The sequence below is a fragment of the Balearica regulorum genome, chromosome 21, assembly GCF_011004875.1.
Source record: "Balearica regulorum gibbericeps isolate bBalReg1 chromosome 21, bBalReg1.pri, whole genome shotgun sequence".
NCBI lineage: Eukaryota > Metazoa > Chordata > Aves > Gruiformes > Gruidae > Balearica > Balearica regulorum.
The window spans coordinates 7343972-7365499 of NC_046204.1; the positions used below are offsets into that span (position 1 = coordinate 7343972).

At 42.1% G+C, this 21528-nt stretch overlaps 1 protein-coding gene across 2 annotated transcripts in view; it reads left to right on the forward strand.

The window, feature by feature from the left end:
- The window catches only part of IFFO2 (intermediate filament family orphan 2), a 36730-nt gene extending 21568 nt beyond the window's left edge, over positions 1 to 15162 (forward strand). The window contains exons 2-9 of one of the 2 annotated variants that reach the window (XM_075772923.1): positions 3637 to 3697; positions 3990 to 4085; positions 6327 to 6467; positions 8220 to 8362; positions 10745 to 10865; positions 13189 to 13278; positions 13954 to 14084; positions 14850 to 15162. In XM_075772923.1, the coding sequence (XP_075629038.1) occupies positions 3637 to 3697; positions 3990 to 4085; positions 6327 to 6467; positions 8220 to 8362; positions 10745 to 10865; positions 13189 to 13278; positions 13954 to 14084; positions 14850 to 14955 (889 nt within the window). In that variant the 3' untranslated portion in view covers positions 14956 to 15162. The remainder of the gene's footprint in view (positions 1 to 3636; positions 3698 to 3989; positions 4086 to 6326; positions 6468 to 8219; positions 8363 to 10744; positions 10866 to 13188; positions 13279 to 13953; positions 14085 to 14849) is intronic. The other variant, XM_075772924.1, reaches the window with a different exon arrangement.
- The last annotated feature ends 6366 nt before the right edge of the window (positions 15163 to 21528 follow it).

The window sequence follows — 21528 nt, forward strand, 5'->3', positions numbered from 1 at the left end:
CAAGAACACCACTTTAAGCAATGTTAATCCTAGCTGACTGTTCATGTGTTTTGTTTGTCTAATATCCTTGTAACGTAGCTATTCCCGTTAAAGAAAGCCAGCATCCTTTGTTCTCCTCTAAGCTATGTAAGACACGACTGCAGAAGTAGTTTGGGGCCTGAAGCTGCAATGACTGAATGCTGCTGGAATGTGATGTGTCACATCTGGTAAAAGGGGAATAGATCTATAGCTTCTAAAATTCGGACTAGCCCTTTATTTGGGGGGTGGGTAGGTGGTGATTGGAACTAAAACATACTTGGAAGGTGGGAAAGAAGGGAAAAAAGCTTGGTTAGATTTGAAATTCATATTGATGATTATTTTTTTAAAATAAAAAACTGAAAATATAATAATAAACTCTGAAGTCTGATAGATTTAGATGGCAATGTTGGCCTTTCTGGCTCAGAAAAAAGGGGGTTTTTTTGGATACAGCTGGAAATCATAGCAATTGATGCATCTGAGCCAAGAATTAAGTGTATTTGAGACCAGCAGGAGCAGCTGGCTAGTTAATATCCTGCAGCAAATATGTGAAGACTGCTGGGGTTTTTTAGCCTATAGTGTGTACAGCCGCTTCCCTTTTGGGTGTTCTAGTCCTCCTCACTCCTGCCGCCGCTTCTCCTGTGGTTAGAGTTACCTGTCCGCTCCGCTTTATACTGCGGAGGTGATTAATCGGGTGGTGTTTCCCCCTTCCTCGAGATGAAGGGAGCACCAGGCTTTGGTCCCTTTAATCAATGTTTTAGGATGCGCGTGCCAGCAGCGTCACTGGTTCGGTTTGCGAAGAAGCAGAAGGCATCCGCAGCGTGCTGGGATTGAGACTTGTGGAAGACTGAGTCTTCTGCTTTTAGATGGTAACTGAAGAGAAAACTATTGATTAGTATAAATTACTGGGAGAATAATTTAGAGTGCGTTGAATATTAAAGATGTCGGAGCCATGGTTAGCATCTCCTCAGTGGCATGCTGACTCCTTACTGCTGCATGTGTAGTAGCCCAGCTGCCAAGGTCCCTTTTAAAGTCCTGTGTGTTACAGCAAATACAGGATGATCATCGGAATGAGCAATCTTTCTGTTGTCTCACTTCCCTGGAAGGTTAAATGGAGAATTAATCGTCTGTTCCATTGGCATCCTCTACCTGCCCGTCCATCTCTCTCTTGTCTTTGCTACAAATAGCCTAAGGTTTAAGTGTGAGGAGAAAGTAAGATTGGCATGTTTAGCTGTTAAATGAGGTTAATCAGCTCGGTAGTGGGTGGGAGAAACGAGCTCTGAGGTTAAGAGTGTGATACTAATGGTTAGCAGGACCCTTATGTTATCAGTCCGGTGTAAATTTCCTTCTGTTAGGCATGAACTTTTTGGTTAAAGATTATCTGATTGTTTTATTGTTCCTATAATTAAGAGAAACACAGAAATTGCGGGGAGGGTGCATGTGTATAAAAGAAGGCATTCTTTTCCCCGTCTCTTGAAGACACCGTCTTGAGTTTGGCGGAAGGGAATTAGGGCTGTAAATCACTGTTCTGCAAAATGCACTTTAACTGGCACAAAGAAAAGAAATGGAACTACTGGAATTTCTGCAGAATGAGGAAGGTTAGTCTGAGCAGACTGAGATGGGTAATTTTGGCAGCTGCCCAGAATGGCTGAACTGCTGGGGAGGAGAGCTAATCCTTTTTGCTAGCTTTTGGCATAGTCAGTAAAAATATGCAGATACGTTTTCCAAAAATACATCCCTTCTGTTTTGGTTTTTTTTTTTTCTCAGAATGCACTGTGGGGATGCAAATAATACAGCAGGATAACCTGAATGCAGCCAGTATTCCTCATTTCAATGGTTAAAACCTTGAGAAGCAGCATATCAATTTTTGCAATGTCTGCTTGACTTCCATCCGTAAATGACAGCCTGCTGGCAGAAAGACCGGGAGGAATGATTAAAGCCATGCAGTGCTCCTTCTGTAACAGAAGGAGACCATCTTACAGATTGCGAATATAATTGACTGCTTTAATTAATTTCACCTTCTTGACTTTAATATTAAAATGTGAAAAGCAAAGTTACTATTTTTATAGAAATGTACGTGTAATTAGTAGTCAGAAAACAAATAGGATATGGAAATACAAATGAAAACATTTGATGACAAATGCAAATTTCAGCCTAAATATTTTGCTCTGCTTGGCAGTAAATTGTTGCTGGTAAAAAGATGCACAACAAGTCTTCCTGCATAAATCAAACTTCAGCTGTACAATGGAGAACTCGCACACTGTTGTGTAGGATATTCCTGCACCACAATAGCAGGAAAGAGCGGATATAGCCAGCATGTCATCTTGGCACTGTGCTCGCCGGAGCCGCTGCTACTGCATGAAGATGTGACCCGTTCAGGTGCTTCTGATCATGCCTGAAGACGGCAAACTGCAATATCGCCGTGCCTGCCTGTGTCCTTGCCTGCTGAAATGGCCCTGGCTTCCGTTTCAGACGGGATTAAATGTGCACTTTGAATGCAGAGGTGTAATGAGTAACGTAGTGATTATGCATGCATCGAATCGGCTGCCTCAATGGGAATATCCCGCAATGTAGCCATCACTTGATTTCCTTGTGGATTTGAAAATAGGATGAAATGATGCGTTTTGGCAGATTTAACCGTGCATTTTCAAGACTTGCTTTGATTGAATAGATTTCTAGGCCTATGGTTTGCTGTTTTCAGGTAAACTATAAAAAGTGTTGAAGTGGCAAGAGAAATTATCATGATGGTACTTAGCGATTACATTCACAGGATTGTTTTTAATCATGTGGTATCCAAAGTTTCTTTTCCAGGGGTGTAATTCCTGGTATAATAGGCCGGGCAAGTCTCGTGTGTCACTGCTGCCCATTCAGAAAGAGTGGCACACATTTTATTTTCTCTCTCGCCCCCAAACCATATCCATGGGTATGATGAATGTGTATCATCACGTTCTCAAGAATCTTAGCTTTTGAGTTAGTATTGCCAACTGGTTTTTGCCTTTTAAAGGGTTTCGGTGCTTAAAAAGAGGAACTGGCCGGGTATTTTTTTACATTTAATCCAATAATGAACTCAAACATAATCATGCTTGTAGTATGCGGTTTAATTATACAGTTTGTAACTGTAATTCCTTTTCTTCTACCCTTTCAGTAGTGCAGCAGCACTGAGTGTACACCCTGCATGCAAGGATGCTTGTCTGAATACTCTGCTTACAAGTGTAGTGCTGGGAAATGGCTGAGGCATGTAGATTATTGAGGAGTTTGTAGAAGACACACAAAGGCATGAATTGATTGGACTGAACAGATAAATAGTAAGACTGCTCATTCACATAACTTACCTGCAACTGATTCTTCTTGCACTGAAAATTTCCCACCTTATTTGCAACTAAATGTTGTGCAGGAGAGCAGGAAGAGTACTGATACCAATGAAAGTGGATTTAGCTTTTATTCTCTTACAGACTTAATGTTACTGGTTTGAGGGTGTACAAGTGAGGGGGACCATCTGCTTTACATTTCAAGTAACTGTCATCATTCTACAGCTATCAGAAGACTTGTGATTTTTTGGAAAAAAAAACCACCCTGCTTTTCTCAATAGTTAACACTTTGCCTGCAAATCTTGTCTTTCAGATGGGAAGAGGAACTGACGAGAAGAATGAGTCTGGAATCTATGGTAGAAACCTTGCGAGAGGTAAGCTTGGAATAGTGTGTATTGAAAGGCATAGGTTTTCTCTGCACCTTTTATTATGCTAGTAATTACTTGAATTCAGTTAAAACACTCTTTTCTACCTAGAGCAGGTAACTGCATTGCTATATGCTAGAGAGTGGTGTTAATGTTTGGAAGCTGAAGCGGGAAGGTGCTGAAGTTTCTGACAGAATGAAATGTGAGGGTGGTGATGTGTCTTATCAGCCCCGCTCAGGTTAAGTGCAGAAGCATATGTTGGCCTATTACCTCTTAGTTCTTTGTGTGCTTTCTCTTGCAGGAGGCACAGGAAGCGGAAGCTCTCCAGGAGGAGTTAAATGAAAAGATTGAGAGACTGAAAGCAGAACTTGTGGTCTTTAAGGGTCTGATGAGTGATGTAAGTACACTGGAGAGCAGAGTGGCCAACTCCCACTGCCTTTGTGAAATGTGTGTGTCATGCAAATGGCTTCATTCATGAAAAGGTTATGGTCTTAGTGAGTGCTGCTTTGTAGTTAGCATTATGGCTGCCTTTATGATCTAATGCATCAGACAGATCACCCTTCCCCCTGCTTCCTGTCTGGTCTGTGTAGAGATGCATTAACTTGCTGCTTAGCCCATAACCCGGACTCTTCCCTCCTTTCCCCGTTCTCCGCAGCTGGCAGTGCTGGCATTCAGATCTGCAGCCGTGGGGGGGGAAAAAATAATGTTGGAGAACTCACAGGTTAGGGTAAAGGGTTCGTCACCGTGCAGCGCCATGTACCGTTAACAAGGGCGACTTGCAAGAAGGTAGTGTTCAAAAAGGAACGCGCTCTATGTGTGTCCCAACTCCCTTTATGAAAGCTCTGAAGAGATGAACCTGGTGTCACTGGTTCAGATATCTGGCTTTGTTTCCAGTGCTGCTTTGACCTAAATTTAAAAGAAAAAAAAAAAAAAAGACTTGTTTTGTCAGGAATTTCCGCATGTCTTGTTTGGTACTAACTTTCCCTCAAAGTTGGGGGATCTTTTAGACTATGACTGGATATTTTTTTTTACATTTAGACATGCTGAGAGCATGTACTCATGTAGATATCTAGAAAGATGAGCTAGGTGAACATTAAGGTGCCTTTCTCTGTAAGACTGAAGTAGTGCTGATGCCAGTTGTCTCATGAATATGTCCTATTATGCTTATTTATGCTGTAATTTTGTGTACAACTGCTTCCTTCTGTCTTTATGTAAACTTGCAGAACCCGCTCCCCGGTGTCAAATACATTCTCTCAGGGCTGCTAGATCTGTCCGTGTGAAATTCGGCAATTAGCTGTCTCTCCTTTTGGTGTTTAATCGAGAATAGGCATGCTTGGTTAGAGGCAGTGTGAAAGGGAGAAACTTATTAGGGCTGCATCGCCGTGATGACTTTTTCACTGAGGAAGAAATGTTGCTTGGTGTATACAAAAAGGATGGTGGTGAATGCAAACATCCTCCTCAACTTGAGAGAAAGCTTCCTTCAGGCTTTGCAAACCCGAAGGGAGCCTAAGGAAAGCAGTGAGAATGCTTGTTTTGAATCCCACCGTGTAAATATTTAGAGCAGAGCAATGCAAAATGTTGGCATGACTCTTGCTTTCCTGCAGATAAGAATCACTGGTACCTATTGAGTTGATAAGATTGTGCTTAGAGTGTGTCAGTGTTTAGAGATTTCTTTTTCTCAATGCATTTGGAAAACAAAAATCTTTAACTTGTCCAAAAGTGGTTGACAGAGGCTGGAGAAGAACTGTCTAATAATTTTTAAAAAAGAAAAGGGGGAAAAAAAAAAAGCCAAACCCCAAACAAGAAACAAAGCTTTCTTCTTGGAAAGGGGATTTGGTATTTAAGAATAATACTCCACAAAGAGTTTTTCCACTTTTCTGGTCAAAGTGGAAGCATTGCCTAGCCATTGAAGTGGTACTTTCTAACACAGTAAGTCTCGTCTAGGCTGGAAAATATGTTTTTTGTGGAATGGTGTTTCATAAGGAGCCAGCTGTACTGTCTGCGTGGGAGTATCTCTTATAAATTATGTTTATAATCACTGCCCAGAGTGAAGCAAGACAAAATATTTTTCATGTAGAATTTTTGCTAGGCTGGAGGCCAGGTTAATGCCAATGAGGAGTATTTTCTGTGTTACAAGCTTTCATGGATCTCTTTAGATCCAGTCTTGATTTTATGTTTTCATGGTATGTATGAAGTTGCTGCGTAGCCTGGATTCTGTTTTAAAAGCAACTTCTCCTTGCAGGCCCAGTTTTTCTGTCTGAAAAGGGGGGAAGTGTTGCATACTGACCAGGTTTTAGATTTCATTCTATTCTGCACATGGTCTACAGGGTTTTTCCTCCTTTTTTAAAGCTTTATTGACCCATAAAAGTTTACTATCACATCTAGCTGTTGTTTTGGGGTGGGTATAGGTTTTTCAGTGGCAAATCACTCTGAGTTGAAATTTTAGTAGAATCAGCTATGAATGTTAATTGTTAGCCGTCTAGTCTATTTAGATTGTGCGTGTACTGCCTTTCCCGGAGAACAAGGTGTAATATTGTTTAAGAATGGTATGCCCTGGGGTTAGAGAGATACTATGGGGTATCTCTTCTTTCCTGAACTGTATAATAATAGAAGATAATCACTGCTGTCCTTCCTGCAGCCCATGACAGACCTGGACACAAAGATTCAAGAAAAGGCCATGAAGGTGGACATGGACATCTGTCGGCGAATCGATATCACAGCCAAGCTGTGTGATGTAGCGCAGCAGCGCAACTCTGAAGACGTTTCCAAGATATTCCAGGTGATTAGGCCGTGAATTTTCCATAGGGTAGGACAAGTAGTGAGGGGACAAGAGGGAGCAGTGTTGAGGAGTGTGGTCCAGGTCATTTGCCTTTTCTTGAAATTTCTCTGTGTAGACGTATTTTCTTCTTTCTCGGTCTTGAAGTGTAGCTCTCTTCTGCAGAAGCTGCTGTAGTCCTAAGAGCACAAAATTTAGACAGTTTAAAAAAAAGTCTCAGGATGACCTTTAAGATGTGCTGTTAGTCTGATGCTAGTCTACAATGAACGCAGGGAAAAAAAGCACTATAGGGTCTAGGTTTGTATAAATGGCTTCCTCGCATTTGTTCCCTCTGCAAGTGAGAGGTTTTAAGCTTGTAGAACTGTCATCTGAATGTTCTTATTTCTGGCTCAAGCTCCGTGGCCAGAAATAACGCTTCTGTGGTGGTGAGCTATGACTGCTTTGTGAGACTAGACACCCCAGTTGCTTTCCTTTGAGCTGTTGTGGCTCCTTGGTGCTAGCAGGAAAGTCATTTCATTTGCTCCAAAAGCAAGCAGTTACAGCTCTGCATGGAGCAAACCTGTAACTCCTAAGGCAGTTGGGCTCCTGTCACAACTGCAATGTCATTGTGATTAACCCAGCTTCCTTCTACTTTGATCTAAACGTGTCTTGTTCAGTCTTTCAGTAAGTCTGATGCTTTTCTCTGTATAGTGATGTCATATAGCGTGCTAAATGCGGTACAAAACCACTGTAAAAGATCCTTGCGGTCTCTACTGGTTGTGCTTTCTGGCTATAGTGAAGTTGCCTAAATGTTTGATGGTTGGTTTTTTTTCTGCATCCCAAAAGATTCTAATCTCCTTATTGGAGACAATTATTTTTCCAGCATGTTGAGCCATTGCATTGTGCTAGTGGTTCCTTCTTGTCTTTGAGTAGAATTGCTATGCCTTTCTGCTCAAAGGTAACTGCAAAGCGCACTTTTGGTCAAGCATGCAGTGGTTAAAATGATGATCATAAGAACAATAACAATAAGGGATGGCTTATATGCCAAGTAGAGGAAAAACCGCAGGAGGTTGGGAGTGGACTGTGTGTTTGTGACTCTGTGGCACCATCTGTGAATATCTTTGACGTTCACAGTCTTCAGATGAAGAAGTGATCCTCTGCACCCTTTGCAGGGGTATCCCTTGAGTTCTCTGCACGTCTAAACTTCATTTCTTTGAGGGTTGTCCAGGTGTTTTCATGGTTCAGTTAACCTTTCTTCTGTCAACCTGAAGGCTAGCAGTCTGCCTCTGCTGATGGGGTGGGATGACCCTGAAATAAAGGCTATCTAGAAAGGCTTCCCGTCTACTCTTTCGTGGTGGTTCAACACTGGGAGCAACAGCCTGTGGTGGTGGCAGGAGAGGGAGAGTTCTGTCACTGCTCTCAAGCCTGCTGCCTGGGCACTCCTGCCAGCTTACGCTTTTACCCTGTATCATTCTAACCTCTGCATGTTCTCTGGTAGAGCATAGACTGGTGTCAGTGAACAGATGAACATCTGTAGAGCGCTGGCAGCCTGCAGCTTGCTTTGCTCTTCGCCGTTCTGAACCGCTTCCTTGTGCTCTGTGTTCACCACTCATTAACAGATGCAATTCCTGCCTTGAATACAAGCGCTCCCTGAATTGCCTGGGAACTGATGAGCAGTTATGTTCACTCAAACCTAATGCCTCTCCTTCTTTATTTCTGCCCCTAATGGCGCACCTCAATTGAACCTTCTAGTTACCGCTCTTCTCTCCAATTAAGGTGGCTTCCAAGAAGAAAGAACGCAAGCTCGCATCTGATGATGACCTCTCTGAACAGGATGGAGACAATGGCAGGTTCTCTGATGATGAGGTCAGCTGTTCTTTGAACATCACGGATGAAATGAAGCGTATGTTTAATCAGCTGTGAGTATCGTGGACGACGTAGGGAAAACTTATTCGGAAATGCAGACTTAGTCCCAGAGCACCTGAGCTGCCAGCATGGTGCTTACTTGACAGTTTACTGGAAGTTCTAGTAAAATTAACTGATTTTTGTTCCTCCTTTAAGTAGAGGGAACTACAGAGAATATAAAAAATACAAACATCTAGTTTTACTGCACATGCTGTTATAACAGTAGCAAAAGAAGAAACATGCAACAACAACAACAAAGTACAAAACTTGAGTCTATTCAGTGTATTTGGCTGAATATTAGATTTCTAGAGTTTTGGGAAGAACCTTGCTGCTGCTTGGGCTGGATAGAATTTGGCAACATCACTGAAAGCTCAATTCAGAATGGATACAAACTCTTCTTGCATTTTGCATGATTTTTCAGTTGAGCTGTGGGCAAATGGTAATGGTGGATCTGTCTGGAAGATCAGTTCTAGCAGTGGACAATAGTTTATAGATTCCAAGAATGTCGGTGTTGTAAGACTGGCTGCAAAGTCCAGTCTCCCGAACTGGAAGAATTGCAATTTATTTTGCCTAAAGCTGAACCCCAAATTGGAGTGTTAGGAAGCTTGTAGCGGTGAGAAGACACTCTTTGCACCTTGGTGCTGCACAAAGCAGTTTGGGAAGCCGGTTGGCAATTGCCCTGCTGTTCTCTTTCTCCTGTTCTAGAACTGACGGAGATGGCCATGGCCTGGTGAGAGTTTCGAGGGTCTCTGCCGTTTTCTTTTGGCAGAGAAAAGCCCCAGCAAGCACCGTAGCTCTGACTTCCCTAGCACGTGAATACGGCTGTCTTCTGCCAGCTTCTGCAATGACTGCAGAGGGAAGAATTCCCAGTGCTTTCCCACACAGTGTAGGACAGTATTTAGTATGTAGGAGTACACAAGAAATTGTCTAAGAAGCACTAGCTCCTCTTGTGTTGTCAGCTGTTGCCAAAAGTTCTGTTTTCATTTCTTTCTGCCTGAGTTTCACATATAGGAGGGCAGGTTTCTTGCAAAAGTTGTAGGTAACTCCTCTTGTTAGGACTCTTGTTTTAGATGTCTTTAGGCCCTTATTAATATTCAGTGTAATAAATACAGATTTTTGACTTCTGCACTGCTAGAATTCAGTGTGACAGCAGATAGTGTGTGGATTTTTTTATAAAAGCAAAAGTCTAAAATTTAGCTGCTGGGTTGGTAATGGTTTTCAGTTTTGTTCTTAGACCTGCCCAGTTTTTATTGGTGCTGCTAATGAAATTCTTATCTCCTGATCCTGTTACGTATCACACAAAGCGCTGTGGGAATCTCGTTGTTACATTCCAATTGGGTTGATCTAGACCAGCAGTCAGGACTGGGAGCCTTTGTGCTCTCTGACAAGGATAGCTCTTGCAAAAAGAAACTAATTTGAAGGGGAATTGCAAAAGGCACAATCATGTATGTCCAAGTTTATTATTTTTTTAAAGTCATGGTGAGTCTAAACAAATAGCCTGCCTCTTTTGCCAAGCTCTTCAGCCTCCTAAAGACAGTATTGGACTCAGCTTCCGGACTGAGATGTTATCTGTTTAAAAGGAAGTGAGCTAAAGTAACAAAAATGCATCAGTCTGAAATTAGCAGACTGCTTCTGGGAGCAATTTCAGATTTTTGTCAGGCCTCCTTAACAAGGACAAGAAGCAGCTACTAGTGTTTCGCCTTGCTGCTGTTCAAACCTAAAGGGACTCGAGTGCCTTCTCAAACTTTCCCTTATTGCACAACTGACGGTACTAAAGGGGCTTGGCCAAATAACAGTGCAAAAGGCCACTCTGCCACTGTTTGTTCTCAGTCTTAAGTGGCTGTAGTAGTGTCTGTGTTGTTCAAGTCAAGTGAGTATTTGCACTCACCTGCACATCATTTTGGGGTTCAGGGTTGGGTTTTTTTCATAGTTACTACTTTTAAAAATAATGGTTTAAAATGCTGCAGGGAAAATGTTGGCTGAACTTCAGCATAAATCAGCAGGGAGTTTCTTAGTGGCTGTTTCTTGTAAAATTCCTCAAGATGTCTTTGGGCTCATTTTCCCATGTATAAAGAATAGTTTAAAACATTTTTGTGGTTTGGAAACAGGGGAAACGAATGTGCAGCACCATCTGGAGGACAGAGCTAGGACTGTGTGCTTGAACCAGGAATGCTAACAAGGATCTTTTATTCTGCTTTGGGGTGGCAAAGAGCCCAGGAGCGAGGGACTTGGACAGTGGTAAAGCCTGTTTGTAAAAACTGTGAGGATTTTCAGCTGCTGCATTGTCTCCTTCATTCAGTTCTTGTAGCCCCTTTTTTTTCTAGACGATTAATTGAAGAACTGAGGGAGTGGGGCTGGGGTAGTTTTCACTAATGCTTTTTCTGTTTTCTTAACAGTCGTGAGACATTCGATTTTGATGATGACTGTGATAGTTTAACGTGGGAGGAGAATGAGGAAACGTTGCTTCTTTGGGAAGACTTCACAAACTGCAATCCTTCAATTGACCTCCAAGGAGAGGTGAGTTTTAGTTATTTTCTCAAACTATTCTTTGCAGAAACTGTATCCCTCAGCTTCTCTTTCAGCCATTTGAGCCTTTGGATATTTGACTGGTGATCTAGTTTGCCACGCAAACTTGCTTTGATTTTTAAAATCCTCTTAGTGCTTTCTCTCTATGGTTGCTTTTCAGTCTGTGCAATCAGTTTATTTGCCAAACTTCATTTCTTCTGCTTCTTCAAACTGAGTATTTAAAAGTACTAAGTGAGTGTCAAAAGATCCAATGTGCCTAGCTGTTACAGGAGCATCATGCAATCTGTCACCCGAAGCAGTCATTTATCTAAAGCCCTCTATCTTCCACGCAGCATCTCGCTTTCTCTGTAGATTATCATTCACGCTTTAATTGTCCAAATGGTACACCGTGTGGCACGCTTGTTCTAGTGGAGAGAAAAATAAACTCGGTATGGTCCGTGCAAGATGTTAAAGTACATTCAGCCCATCGCAAACAAAGAGGCTGTGGTTGCAGGACACGGTGTAAAGCCCCAGGGATCTTCTGAACCCGTGAGTCTTGTGCTTCCATCTTCCCAGTCAACAGGAATCTCCTGGAGTTGGTGGATAACAAACAGCTTGCTTTTAATCCTTAAGATCACGTGCATAGTAAGCAAATGGCTGCATGCTGCCTCATTGAGTGACTTCTGAGCCTTTTTAAACAGGCCTAAAGAGAGATTGAAATGGCAAGGTCTGGCTTTGTGTGGGTAGTCTTAAATGTGATGCTATTATTTCATTACTGAGTAGCACGACAGCAGTAGGTAAGGAATAATCCTGCCGCCTTCCATCATCGCCGTAGCTAAAGATGCTGAGGCAGCAGTCTCCTGAATATTGTCTTGTGTTGACTGCCAGGGGTGCGTTAATTTTACATCTTCCCATTTGTGTATCATCTGGCATACTCTGAAACTGCGGAGATTACTTAGAAGTGCTAGGACTGCAGAAAGCAGCGTGCTTAGCTACACGTCGTCTTTTGAGCAGGGAGAGTGGCAGAGTGATAATGTGTAGCCATGTGCTGGAATTAGTGACAGATTTATTTGCATATACCCATGTGTGCATGTATAAGCACAGCTATCAGAGGAATATTGCCGAACTCAGACCTTCCGTGCGAAAACTCTAAAGGTTTTAAGAAGCTTAAATCCTTCTAAATGAAAATTATACAAGGAAAGGGTAGATTTGGCTTGTAGATGGAGATTCAGAATAAAGACTGCTCTGTCTGTGCCTAGTCTTTAACATAGTGCTTTACATGCCTGAATCTTCCTTCCACTGGCTTTATTCCTTTCAAGTTCGTACGCAGTGCCCTAGCCACCTTCTTTTATGACCTTCCTTCTTAAAGCATTTCTGCATATAAAAGGATGAGTGGAATGATTCTTGTAACTATAGGCTGGATAGCCTGATGTGGTTACCGGGTATGATCCTGATAAAGCTGCTACAGATGTGGCCGAAGGATGGAAATGTAATTAATACTCATCAGTGCAGTTGCATTAAATTGATGCTAAATTTTTTTCTGGAAAACTGGAGGTAGGTAGTAACATGAAGGAGAGAACAATGATGTTGTTAAACTGGAAAACGGTTGATTTTAGTCTCTGTGACAGCATGAAATAGTGCTGTATGTTTTGTAGCCCGGAGTGTACTGTCAATCCAAAGCAATGATGATAGGGGAGCTGTTGTCTGGCGGGATGTTTCCTTTGGGACACCATGTGTTCTTACATGCGATATTTTTATCGATAGTGTGCTGGAGTAAGCTTGCTTTATCTAGCAGTTAAGTGAAGAATTTCAATAGGAAACAACGCATGCAGAGCATACGTGTGAGGTAACGGAGACAGAACAGACTGGAGCGTAGTAATATGTAATTGGAAAATGAGAATTCCAGTGCAAAGCTGTAAGTAGTGGTGTGGTCAATGCAAGGAAAAATTGTTTCATGGCTGGAGAGCAATTACAATCTAAGTGTGACCATATTGTGAAAGGCTCAGGAAAATCCGTGGGTCTGGTTCTTTGACGTGCATCAGGTATCTGTGTTTAATTGCTGGAGCCTTGGTCTGCAGGTTCCTTAATCAGAGACTTTTATCTTTGTGTGTACAAAGCCATGGTCTTGGTACCACGTGGTTCCTGATATGCCAGTTTTAAGAAGCAGAATAGTACTTATCTGTGTAAAAAAAAAAAAAAGTATAAAAAAACGCTTTGCATGAAAGAGCATAATAACCTGCATTTCTGAGAAAGGTTAAATAAGATGATCTTCAGTCTGCTACTGAATTCCTTGTCACTTTCTTGCTAATTCTTTGTGTTTTCCTTTCTCCTGCAGGAAGAAAACCTGGGAAACTTGATCCACGAAACAGAGTCTTTCTTTAAAACGAGAGACAAGGAATACCAAGAAACAATAGGACAGATAGAGGTAAGGAGGTTATTTGTGACAATATGAATTGTTTCTAATGGGCGTGCATGGTGTTCTGGTCAGGTTGGCTCTTCCACATGTATACCCCCACAGAGGAAAGGTGGAATGTCTATATATCTAAGAATGCAAAGGCGTTTTCCTTTGACATACCCTTAGCATTTTTTCTAAATACCATTCTCCATACAGCCTTATTATTGAGTAAGCATAAATCTGTAGCTGGTGGAGAGAGAACCTTCAGAACAAAGAAAATAAAAATGCACTATTATTCTTTTTCCCCTCTGTCTTGCATATCCACAGTCACCCTGGGAAGTGCTTTACAAGACGTGACCTCAGAGGTTGCCAGACACAGCAGCTTCTCAAAATCTTTGCCCAGCCTACAATATGCTTTCATTAATTACTGCATGTTGACAAACAAGATGCCCAGCAGCAGAAAAAAAAAAACCCCAAACGTGAGAGCTGTTTAAAACCAGTGTTGAACTCTGATTAAAATACATTTCACAAGCTGATGAATACATTGGCAGAATAGAACACTGAGGTTAAACGTATATTGTGCGGGTGGTTTGGCTTGGCTCTGGGCAGCTTTAGCATCCCCACCAGTATGTAAAATTGAGCAAAGCTGGGAGAAGCTGCTAGCAACTCACCTTAGGCTGATTATGTTTCTCTTACTACTTACAGCTGGAATTGGCCACAGCCAAGAGTGACATGAATCGCCACCTTCATGAATATATGGAAATGTGTAGTATGAAAAGGGGCCTGGATGTACAAATGGAAACCTGTCGTAGGCTTATCAAAGGCTCAGCTGACAGGTAATAAGATATTACCATTCTGCCTGGGGTGCTTCAAGAATTTATTTTGCTCTTGTTTCCTGCCAAGTTGTTTTAAAGGCAACGGTATCATTTTGTCCTAAAGCTTTGTCCTTTGGATAATCCTGTTTTGTTCGGGGTCAAATACCAGTCTTAAAAAGAACCCTGTAACAGTCTATAGGTTCCTACACACAATAAACAGCTTTTAAGGTTTCAGCATGTGTTGGTAAAACCAGGGATCTCAAACATGAATGGATGCTTAGTCTTAATGTCGTAGTCCTAGAAGTCTTAAACAAAAGCTCAGATTAAATCTTGACTGTGGACTTATATGAAGAACTTCAGTTTTAATCTTCTCGTGTGTAAGAACCTATACTATGAGGGATTTTTCTTATCTCTTGCTCGTCCTCAGTACACATCCTGGCTTAAAAGAACAAGGAGATAAACTTTTTTGAGTTTTCAAGACTGTACACATTGTGGATGATGAGAGTCTCTGTAGGATGTTTGTTGGATTTAGTTTCAATGTCCCCATCCGTAAACCTGGGGCAACCTTTATATTTGTATAGGAGATAGCAGGGCTGGGGTGGCAGCGCACTTAAGTTTACTGCTGATATTTACTGTAAACCCAAAGTTAATGTTAATTGTTAATTTTAAATTGTTTTGGGAAGTGAAAGAGTGAAAGTGACCGTTTTCTTTAAAGGTTCCTTTTTTTTTTCCTATCTGTCATTGATTTTTTTTTTTGTCTAAACCTTCCTCTGAATTTTTCTACAGAAATTCTCCATCTCCCAGCTCTGTAGCCAGCAGTGACTCAGGAAACACAGATGAAATTCAGGACGAATTGGACAGAGAGACGGATGTGGAGCCCATGGTCAGCTGATACGTAGTTGGAGCATTCCAGTGAAAGGGAAGACACAAGAAAAGATTAAAAAACAATACACTGCTGGGGGAAAAAAAAAAAGACTTGTAAGCCCTTGCACGGGGTTTCTAAGGACTCATTCCTACACGCATCCCCACCCCACCCAAGGATTGGTGCTGTAAATTTCTATTGTTACACAAATTATAAATGCAGAGTCCTGTAAGAAAACATGGTGTTTTAATTGTGCCTTTGCCCCAAGCTGAGCCACTTTGAGCTCCAGTGGAATATTAATAGCAGGTGTTTTTATAAAAAAATATTATTTAAAAAAAATAATCTGGTAGCAGCAGAGAATGGTGCTGCAAAGGCTCTGGGTATTTCAATAAGCTTATGGTTTTATTGAACTGCTGCGCTGATTGACAAAAGGAATGCTGGCAAAATGAGAAGCGAACTCAAGACAATTATGGTACAATTACCACTGTCTGGCACAAAAAAGAATGCCTCCAAATTGAATTGTAAACATTTAAAACTAATAGCGGGTTTAGAGGCAGCATTTAGGATTAAGCAGTTATACAATATTAAAAGGAATTTCTTCACCCCATCTTTTTGGGTGAAGGAGCCTTTGAGATTTGTACAAGCTTTCTGCTAGACTCCAGAATCTGAAGCAGCAGGTCTCAGCTCGGTGGCAAAGCAGGTGGACGAAGGAGGGTTCGGGGGGTGGGACTATCACTGATAAACTACTATGCAAAAAAAAAAAAAAAAAAAAAGCTCGCCTTATTTATATGGAATGTTTGGTCCCTGTTGGGCTACAGTTATCTCTTGGGGAAAGGAAAGCTAAACACACATTTGCACATGTTATCTGTAGAGCTTCTTTTGAGGAGGGATGTCATATTACAATGCCTTTGTTTCCCGTGATTGGATTAAGAGGGTAATCAATCATCCCTTCAGTTTTTGTCCTGTTTTCTTTTTTCAGGATTTTTTTTTCTTTTTTAAACCATAGTGTTTGTAGATTTTACTTTGCTGACAGGGAGATAACTCCATTTTATGCTGCTTTCATGATGTTTGGAGTGGGATAGTTGAAGCATCAGGATAAACTGACGTGCGGTGGTACAGATGTAGGCTTGAGACATGGCATTGGGAGAGTTCCAGACCGCTGTTCTTCAGAAAAGCTGAACATTGGAAAATACTGTAATCCTTTAGGGCGTAGTAAAATGAATCCCAAACTACTGCTGCCCTAGAACTAGGGAAGAACAGCCATGTGCTTTCTCTGTGAGAAAGGGGGAAGACCTAGGCTTTGTTAGTCTTTCTGTATTTTTACACAGGAGAAAGCAGCATCAAAAGTCAGATCACTTGGTGGTATTCGAGGAAACTCTGGCATCATCAAGCTGTTCATGGTTATTAATGGGAATTGTAGCACCTCAGCCAGGTAAAAACAGGGTATAAACCTCAGCCAATAATTTTTTTCTTTGTTTTCTAGACCAAGCTTGAAAGTGTAGTTAATACTGCCTAAAGGTAACTGTGTAGTTAACTAGCAGTTGCAAGACTTGGAGTAAATACCAAATGTATTTTTTTTCCCTGCCAGGAAGCTTAGGAACTGCTATGTAGGAGCAGTGCTAGGACTGGACAGGGAAATACCCGATTTAAGCACCCTCTCAGTGTTACGTAAAGGTAAGCTGACCGATCGTTTTAGCTTCCTGAGTGTTGTTTCCAAGCCTCTCTCAGTATTGATCTGAAATCAGTGGGGTTGCAGTGTAAGCATACAGCCAGTATGGATTGGTGTTGCTTCCTTCCAAAAGGAGCACAAGCGTCTCAGTAAATGCAGAAATGCCTCTCCGTCTTGTGCAGCTTTGCAGAGGGGCAGGACCTCAGAGGGTTTCTGCTAGCGCTGTAGCTGTGGGTACAGCCGTGTCCTCTCAATTCGAGTCCTATGTGTTGCTGCCTGGAGTTTCATCGCTGTTCAGAGCTGTCTCCTGCTTGGACATGATGGTGCTTTTAGGTCATGTGAAATCAACTGGGCTCCCTGTGGTTTTCAGATTGAGGAGGAGTACTGGGGTGATCCATGTGGATCCTCAGCGTGGAAGCCATGATCCACCATTGATGGCTTCAGTCCAAGAAAATAGATCCAAGGATATTCTTGTGGTCTCCTTACTGATTGAAATACTCAGTGCAGTTAATCATAGAGTAGCTAGCAACTTCTTGTGGTGTGGGTTAGGGGCTTTTTCAAAGCCTGTTTCATCATGTAAATGTAGATAACTTTTCTCTGGAAAAGAGACCTGATTCCAAAGTGCTCACTCCTATTATTTCTTAGGTGGCCAAAGTGGTAAATGTCGTGTTCACTAGGGCTGCAACTTGGGGTGGGGTGGGGGGTAAAAGATGAGCTATTTTTTTGAGGGGGCTGGGACTGCATGTTTTCAATAAAGTATTCTTAAGGTTTTCAAGCTTGTATGAACTTCAGCTGCTAATACGTAGTTTCTCACGAGGCTGAGAAACCATCTGCCAAAGCTGAATGTCTGTAATGCTTTAGTGACTTTGGTGGAGGCATTGTTTAAGCAATCTACTTGCACAGTGAATCGGCCTCGTCGGAGGCTCTCGTTCAGCTCTCCTCACTTATGAAATGCTCTTTGGTACTGGAGAAACTGAGCAATTATAACGGCCGTCCGGCTTAGCTGCTGTTTTGTTTTGGTTTTCCCTTTAAAACTCAGTATCCTAGTAGGGAAAAGGCTGAGTGGTTTTTGAAACTAGTAGCTGGTGTGTTGAGGGTAGAGAATATCCTCAGTTTGACAGTGAGAGCTGAGTGAGGAAGCGGGAATGTAGCTGTGGAAACAAGCTAGCTGTACCCTGCCGTTTGTCTCGTAGCCATAATTATGAGGAGCATCTGTAATGGGGTTGCATTTGTGGGCAAGTGTAAGGGATGTGGGTCTATAGTAGAGGGTGTAGAAATAATGTGTACGATGGTGATGTGTATGATGGTAAATGACCATGGTTGTTGGTGTCTATTTCTTATAACCATATGTAATCCATTTTTAAAGAAGAAAAGGTGTTTTCATACTTGGGAGCGGGGTTTTATTTTCATTTAGGTTGTATAGGATGGGGCAGATCAACCTTTCGGGAGTTAGGAGGGTTGGTCCTTGCTAGGTTTCCCTGGAGGTCTTCGGTTTAGTTTCACGCGATGCTGCTGACTTAGCTGACAGTGTTCCTGTTCTGTTTGCATATAACCACTCTGTAGAAACCAGATGAAAAGCTTGCCAGAAAAAAATTGTGAAAATGCTGGAACTGATTTTGATGACCTCTTTCTTTTTTCCTTTGTAAAGCTGTAAATACTTTATTTTTGTTTTCTATTCTTAATGCGGTGTCATATTGACACTTTTTTAGACTTACAATCAGAAAATCCTCCTCATTGTTTCTCATTTTTTAAAAGGGGGTTTCAAGGAAGCAAATTTTTTTGCTTGTTAGCAGTGTAATAATAGAGCAAATTCCTAAAATGGATTTGTACAAAAAAAAAAATGTTTTCAGTAAACAAATGGCAGTTGCTTTTGTGCATGTTCAAAAATGTCCAAAGAATAATGTGGTACAACCATTTTTTCAAAGACTTAGTAATTATCATATTAGTTCACACAATGAAAAAAAACAAAATTCTTTAAAAAAAAAAGTGTCTGGGGGGGGGAATGTAATGAAACTCATCTAAGCTAAATGTGTAATCTATTTATAAAAACACAGTATATATTCTATTTTTATTAGAGGTTTTTAAAGTGCAAACAGAATTCTGTTAGCAAATGCAATTATTCCCCTGTAAAGTATCTTCTGCTCTGATGGGACTCCAAATTCTCAAACGGTTTCAAGCGCCAACACGGAAACAATCTAACAGGTATGGCTGTGAAGCACTTGCCCATCGCTTCCTCGGAGCAAGAAAGCGGGAAGGAAAACCAGCTTAACAGCTTTTCTGCGAATGCTGGATTATTGCTGTGTCGCCTGTTGGGTGGGTTTTTTTTGCTTCCCCTGGCTGCGAGGCATTGTGCCGCCGATGGGAAGGACCTTGTTGGTCCCCTAAATACCGGCACCATAGTTTAAAAATCTGCCCCAGAGCGGGTTTTGTGTTCTACCTGATTGGAAGATAAATTGTGTTTTACACCGGTATAAATTGGAATTAACTCGATGAAACAAAATAATAGATCAGAATTATGCCTGAATACAGATCTAAAGCTGCTTCTAATATGAGATTATTTTTTTTTTTTGGCATAACCATTCCCACCAGTAAATATACAAGCGGGGTCATGGGTCCAAGGTTGGCTGAGGAAAAGCCACGGCGATCGGTGGGTGCTCACAGCCTTGCCACAATGCTGCAGTCTCTGTAAAGCAGCTATTTCCCTATTTCCTTACGGTTCTGGAAAAACGTGGAAGAATGTTTGTGTTGGAGCGCATGAGGAAGAGAATTGCAATACTGGGAAGTCTCTGATTGTGTTTCACATTTGGGAGTGCTTCATTTTAGAGCTGAATGTTTAAAGCACGATTTATTACAGCAAAATTAAGAAATGCTAGTGCTTCCATGGTGTAATAATACGCTGATGAGGATTTTCCACATTTTGCTTCAGGACTTCTGTTGGTTTTTATTCTTTTGCACTGGTCCAGGACTTGGTTGCAGGGGAACATGCATTTGGGTTTGCCTTCAGTGCACCCAAAAGCTTGATTTTTAAGCTTTTAGTAGAATGTAACTTCTATCAGTTTAAGTTTTAAATGAGAAGAGAAATGGCCAATCAAGGCAACACGTAGTATCCTGGTGTTAATAATGCTGGTTTGAGAGGTGAACTAGAAGCGCTACCTGCCAAATCCTTCATTCAGTCCCTTGCCAACGCGTTTCTGGAGAGGGGAACACTGAAGGCTTGAACAAGAGTCTTTGGCAGAGTAACGAAGAAACACTTGATTATTTCTTTTTGTCTGTTTTTGTGTGTAGTTCAGTGTCTTAAGACCCTTCCGCGCTTGCGGGAGCCTTTCAAAGCTTCTCTTTTGAAGAAGCAACAAATTGTGTTTAAGAAGTGGGTATCTGATGCTTCTAGAAATCACGATTCCCTCCTAATTTGAGGCACTCCAACAGTGAAGCACTTCTGTTAGCGAAGGTGGTGCTTGTAGGTCTGGCTGGCTCCATCTCTGGAGAAAATAACGATGTTAATGCTTAAAACAAACCCTGGGGTGGCTTCAAACCTGTGGATTTCCATGGCAGAACACCCCAGTACCACTGTGCCACAAACCCAGCCTGTGGGCTGCCCAAACTGACCATCCCTGTGCAGCTTTCAGCTGAAATCCGTATTATTATTTTTTTTATAATTGGAGAAGGGTTGAGGATGATGAAAAGCTCTGTTACTAGACACACTTCTCGTGTAACGTGGTTTCACCAAAAGAGACACGCAATTCACCTTAAAACACCTTACCTGTGGCTAAAGCGTACGTAGTGAAGTTCTGCCAAAAATGATTATTTATTATTTAAGGTGTTTAAGTGGAGGGTATTGATGACTCTTTCCCCATGCTGTGTCACTTCTTGTCAGTTCCTCTTAGGTCAAGTTAAGAATTTCTTTTATACACATTAAAACAGACTACTGATCAGTGTGGAAATGAACCTGTTTACCGTACTGTTGTAAATATTGTGCTTTATATTCTGTATATTAGCTTCTTTTAAAGAAAAAGACTTAACTGATGATGCTATTTGATCTCTGGGGAGGAAAGGACGAAGGATGAACCAGCTCCCAAGCTTGCTCCGGAGTTGAGGTGTAAATCGATTTCCTCTGTGGCTGGAAGTCTGTCCTGGGTATTTGAAAGCAGACCAAATGGTACACGCATTTACCGGCGGTGGATTTCGGACCATCAAAGGCTTCGGAAATTTAATCCACTTTAGCAGGGGCACCGAGAAACACCGGCAGCGAGAGCCGGAAGCATTCGTACTCCTCTGAGTTCCACCCGATTATCTCCCTTTTCCTTTTTTTAGTGCCAAAACCCCTTCCCGCTCTGCTCTCCCGTCCCGCGTCTGTCCGTCCATCCTCGTGCCGCCCCTCCGGAGCGGTTCATCCTTCGTCGCTCAACCCATCGGTCGCGTACCCTACGGGCTTCTCTGCGAAAAGGGGCGTGCGGGAGCTTGTCGATGAAAACGGGTTACGGTCATTCTCTGGTTACAAGGAAAAAAAAAAAAAAACCTGATAAAAATAAATACCAAACTCCTGGTTAATGGCTGTGTGTGGTTAATTCTTGGCTTGGACAACACCTCTAAAGCAAAAGCTGGTTGGGCGTTTGGATGGGGGGGGGGCCGGGGACCTTCCTGTCCCCCTGGAGCCCCAGCTCTGGGCAGGTGATTTGGGGTCCCAAAATGCCCCAATCCCCCCCCCCCCAAATTAGGCTCTTTCACCTGCCCCTCTTAAAGCGCTGACATCTTTCTGGAAATAAAAATACCCCGTGCAAAACCCAGCCTCCTGCTGCCCCCCCCTTTGCCCCTCCCCAGGTGCCCGCTTTGGGTTCAAATCCCCTTTCTTTGGAGCCGCTTCACCTCGCCTTTCTCTCTCTCCCCACACAGGTCCGCTCCCGGAGGCGCCGCCGAGGCCGGGACCCGCCGCCAGC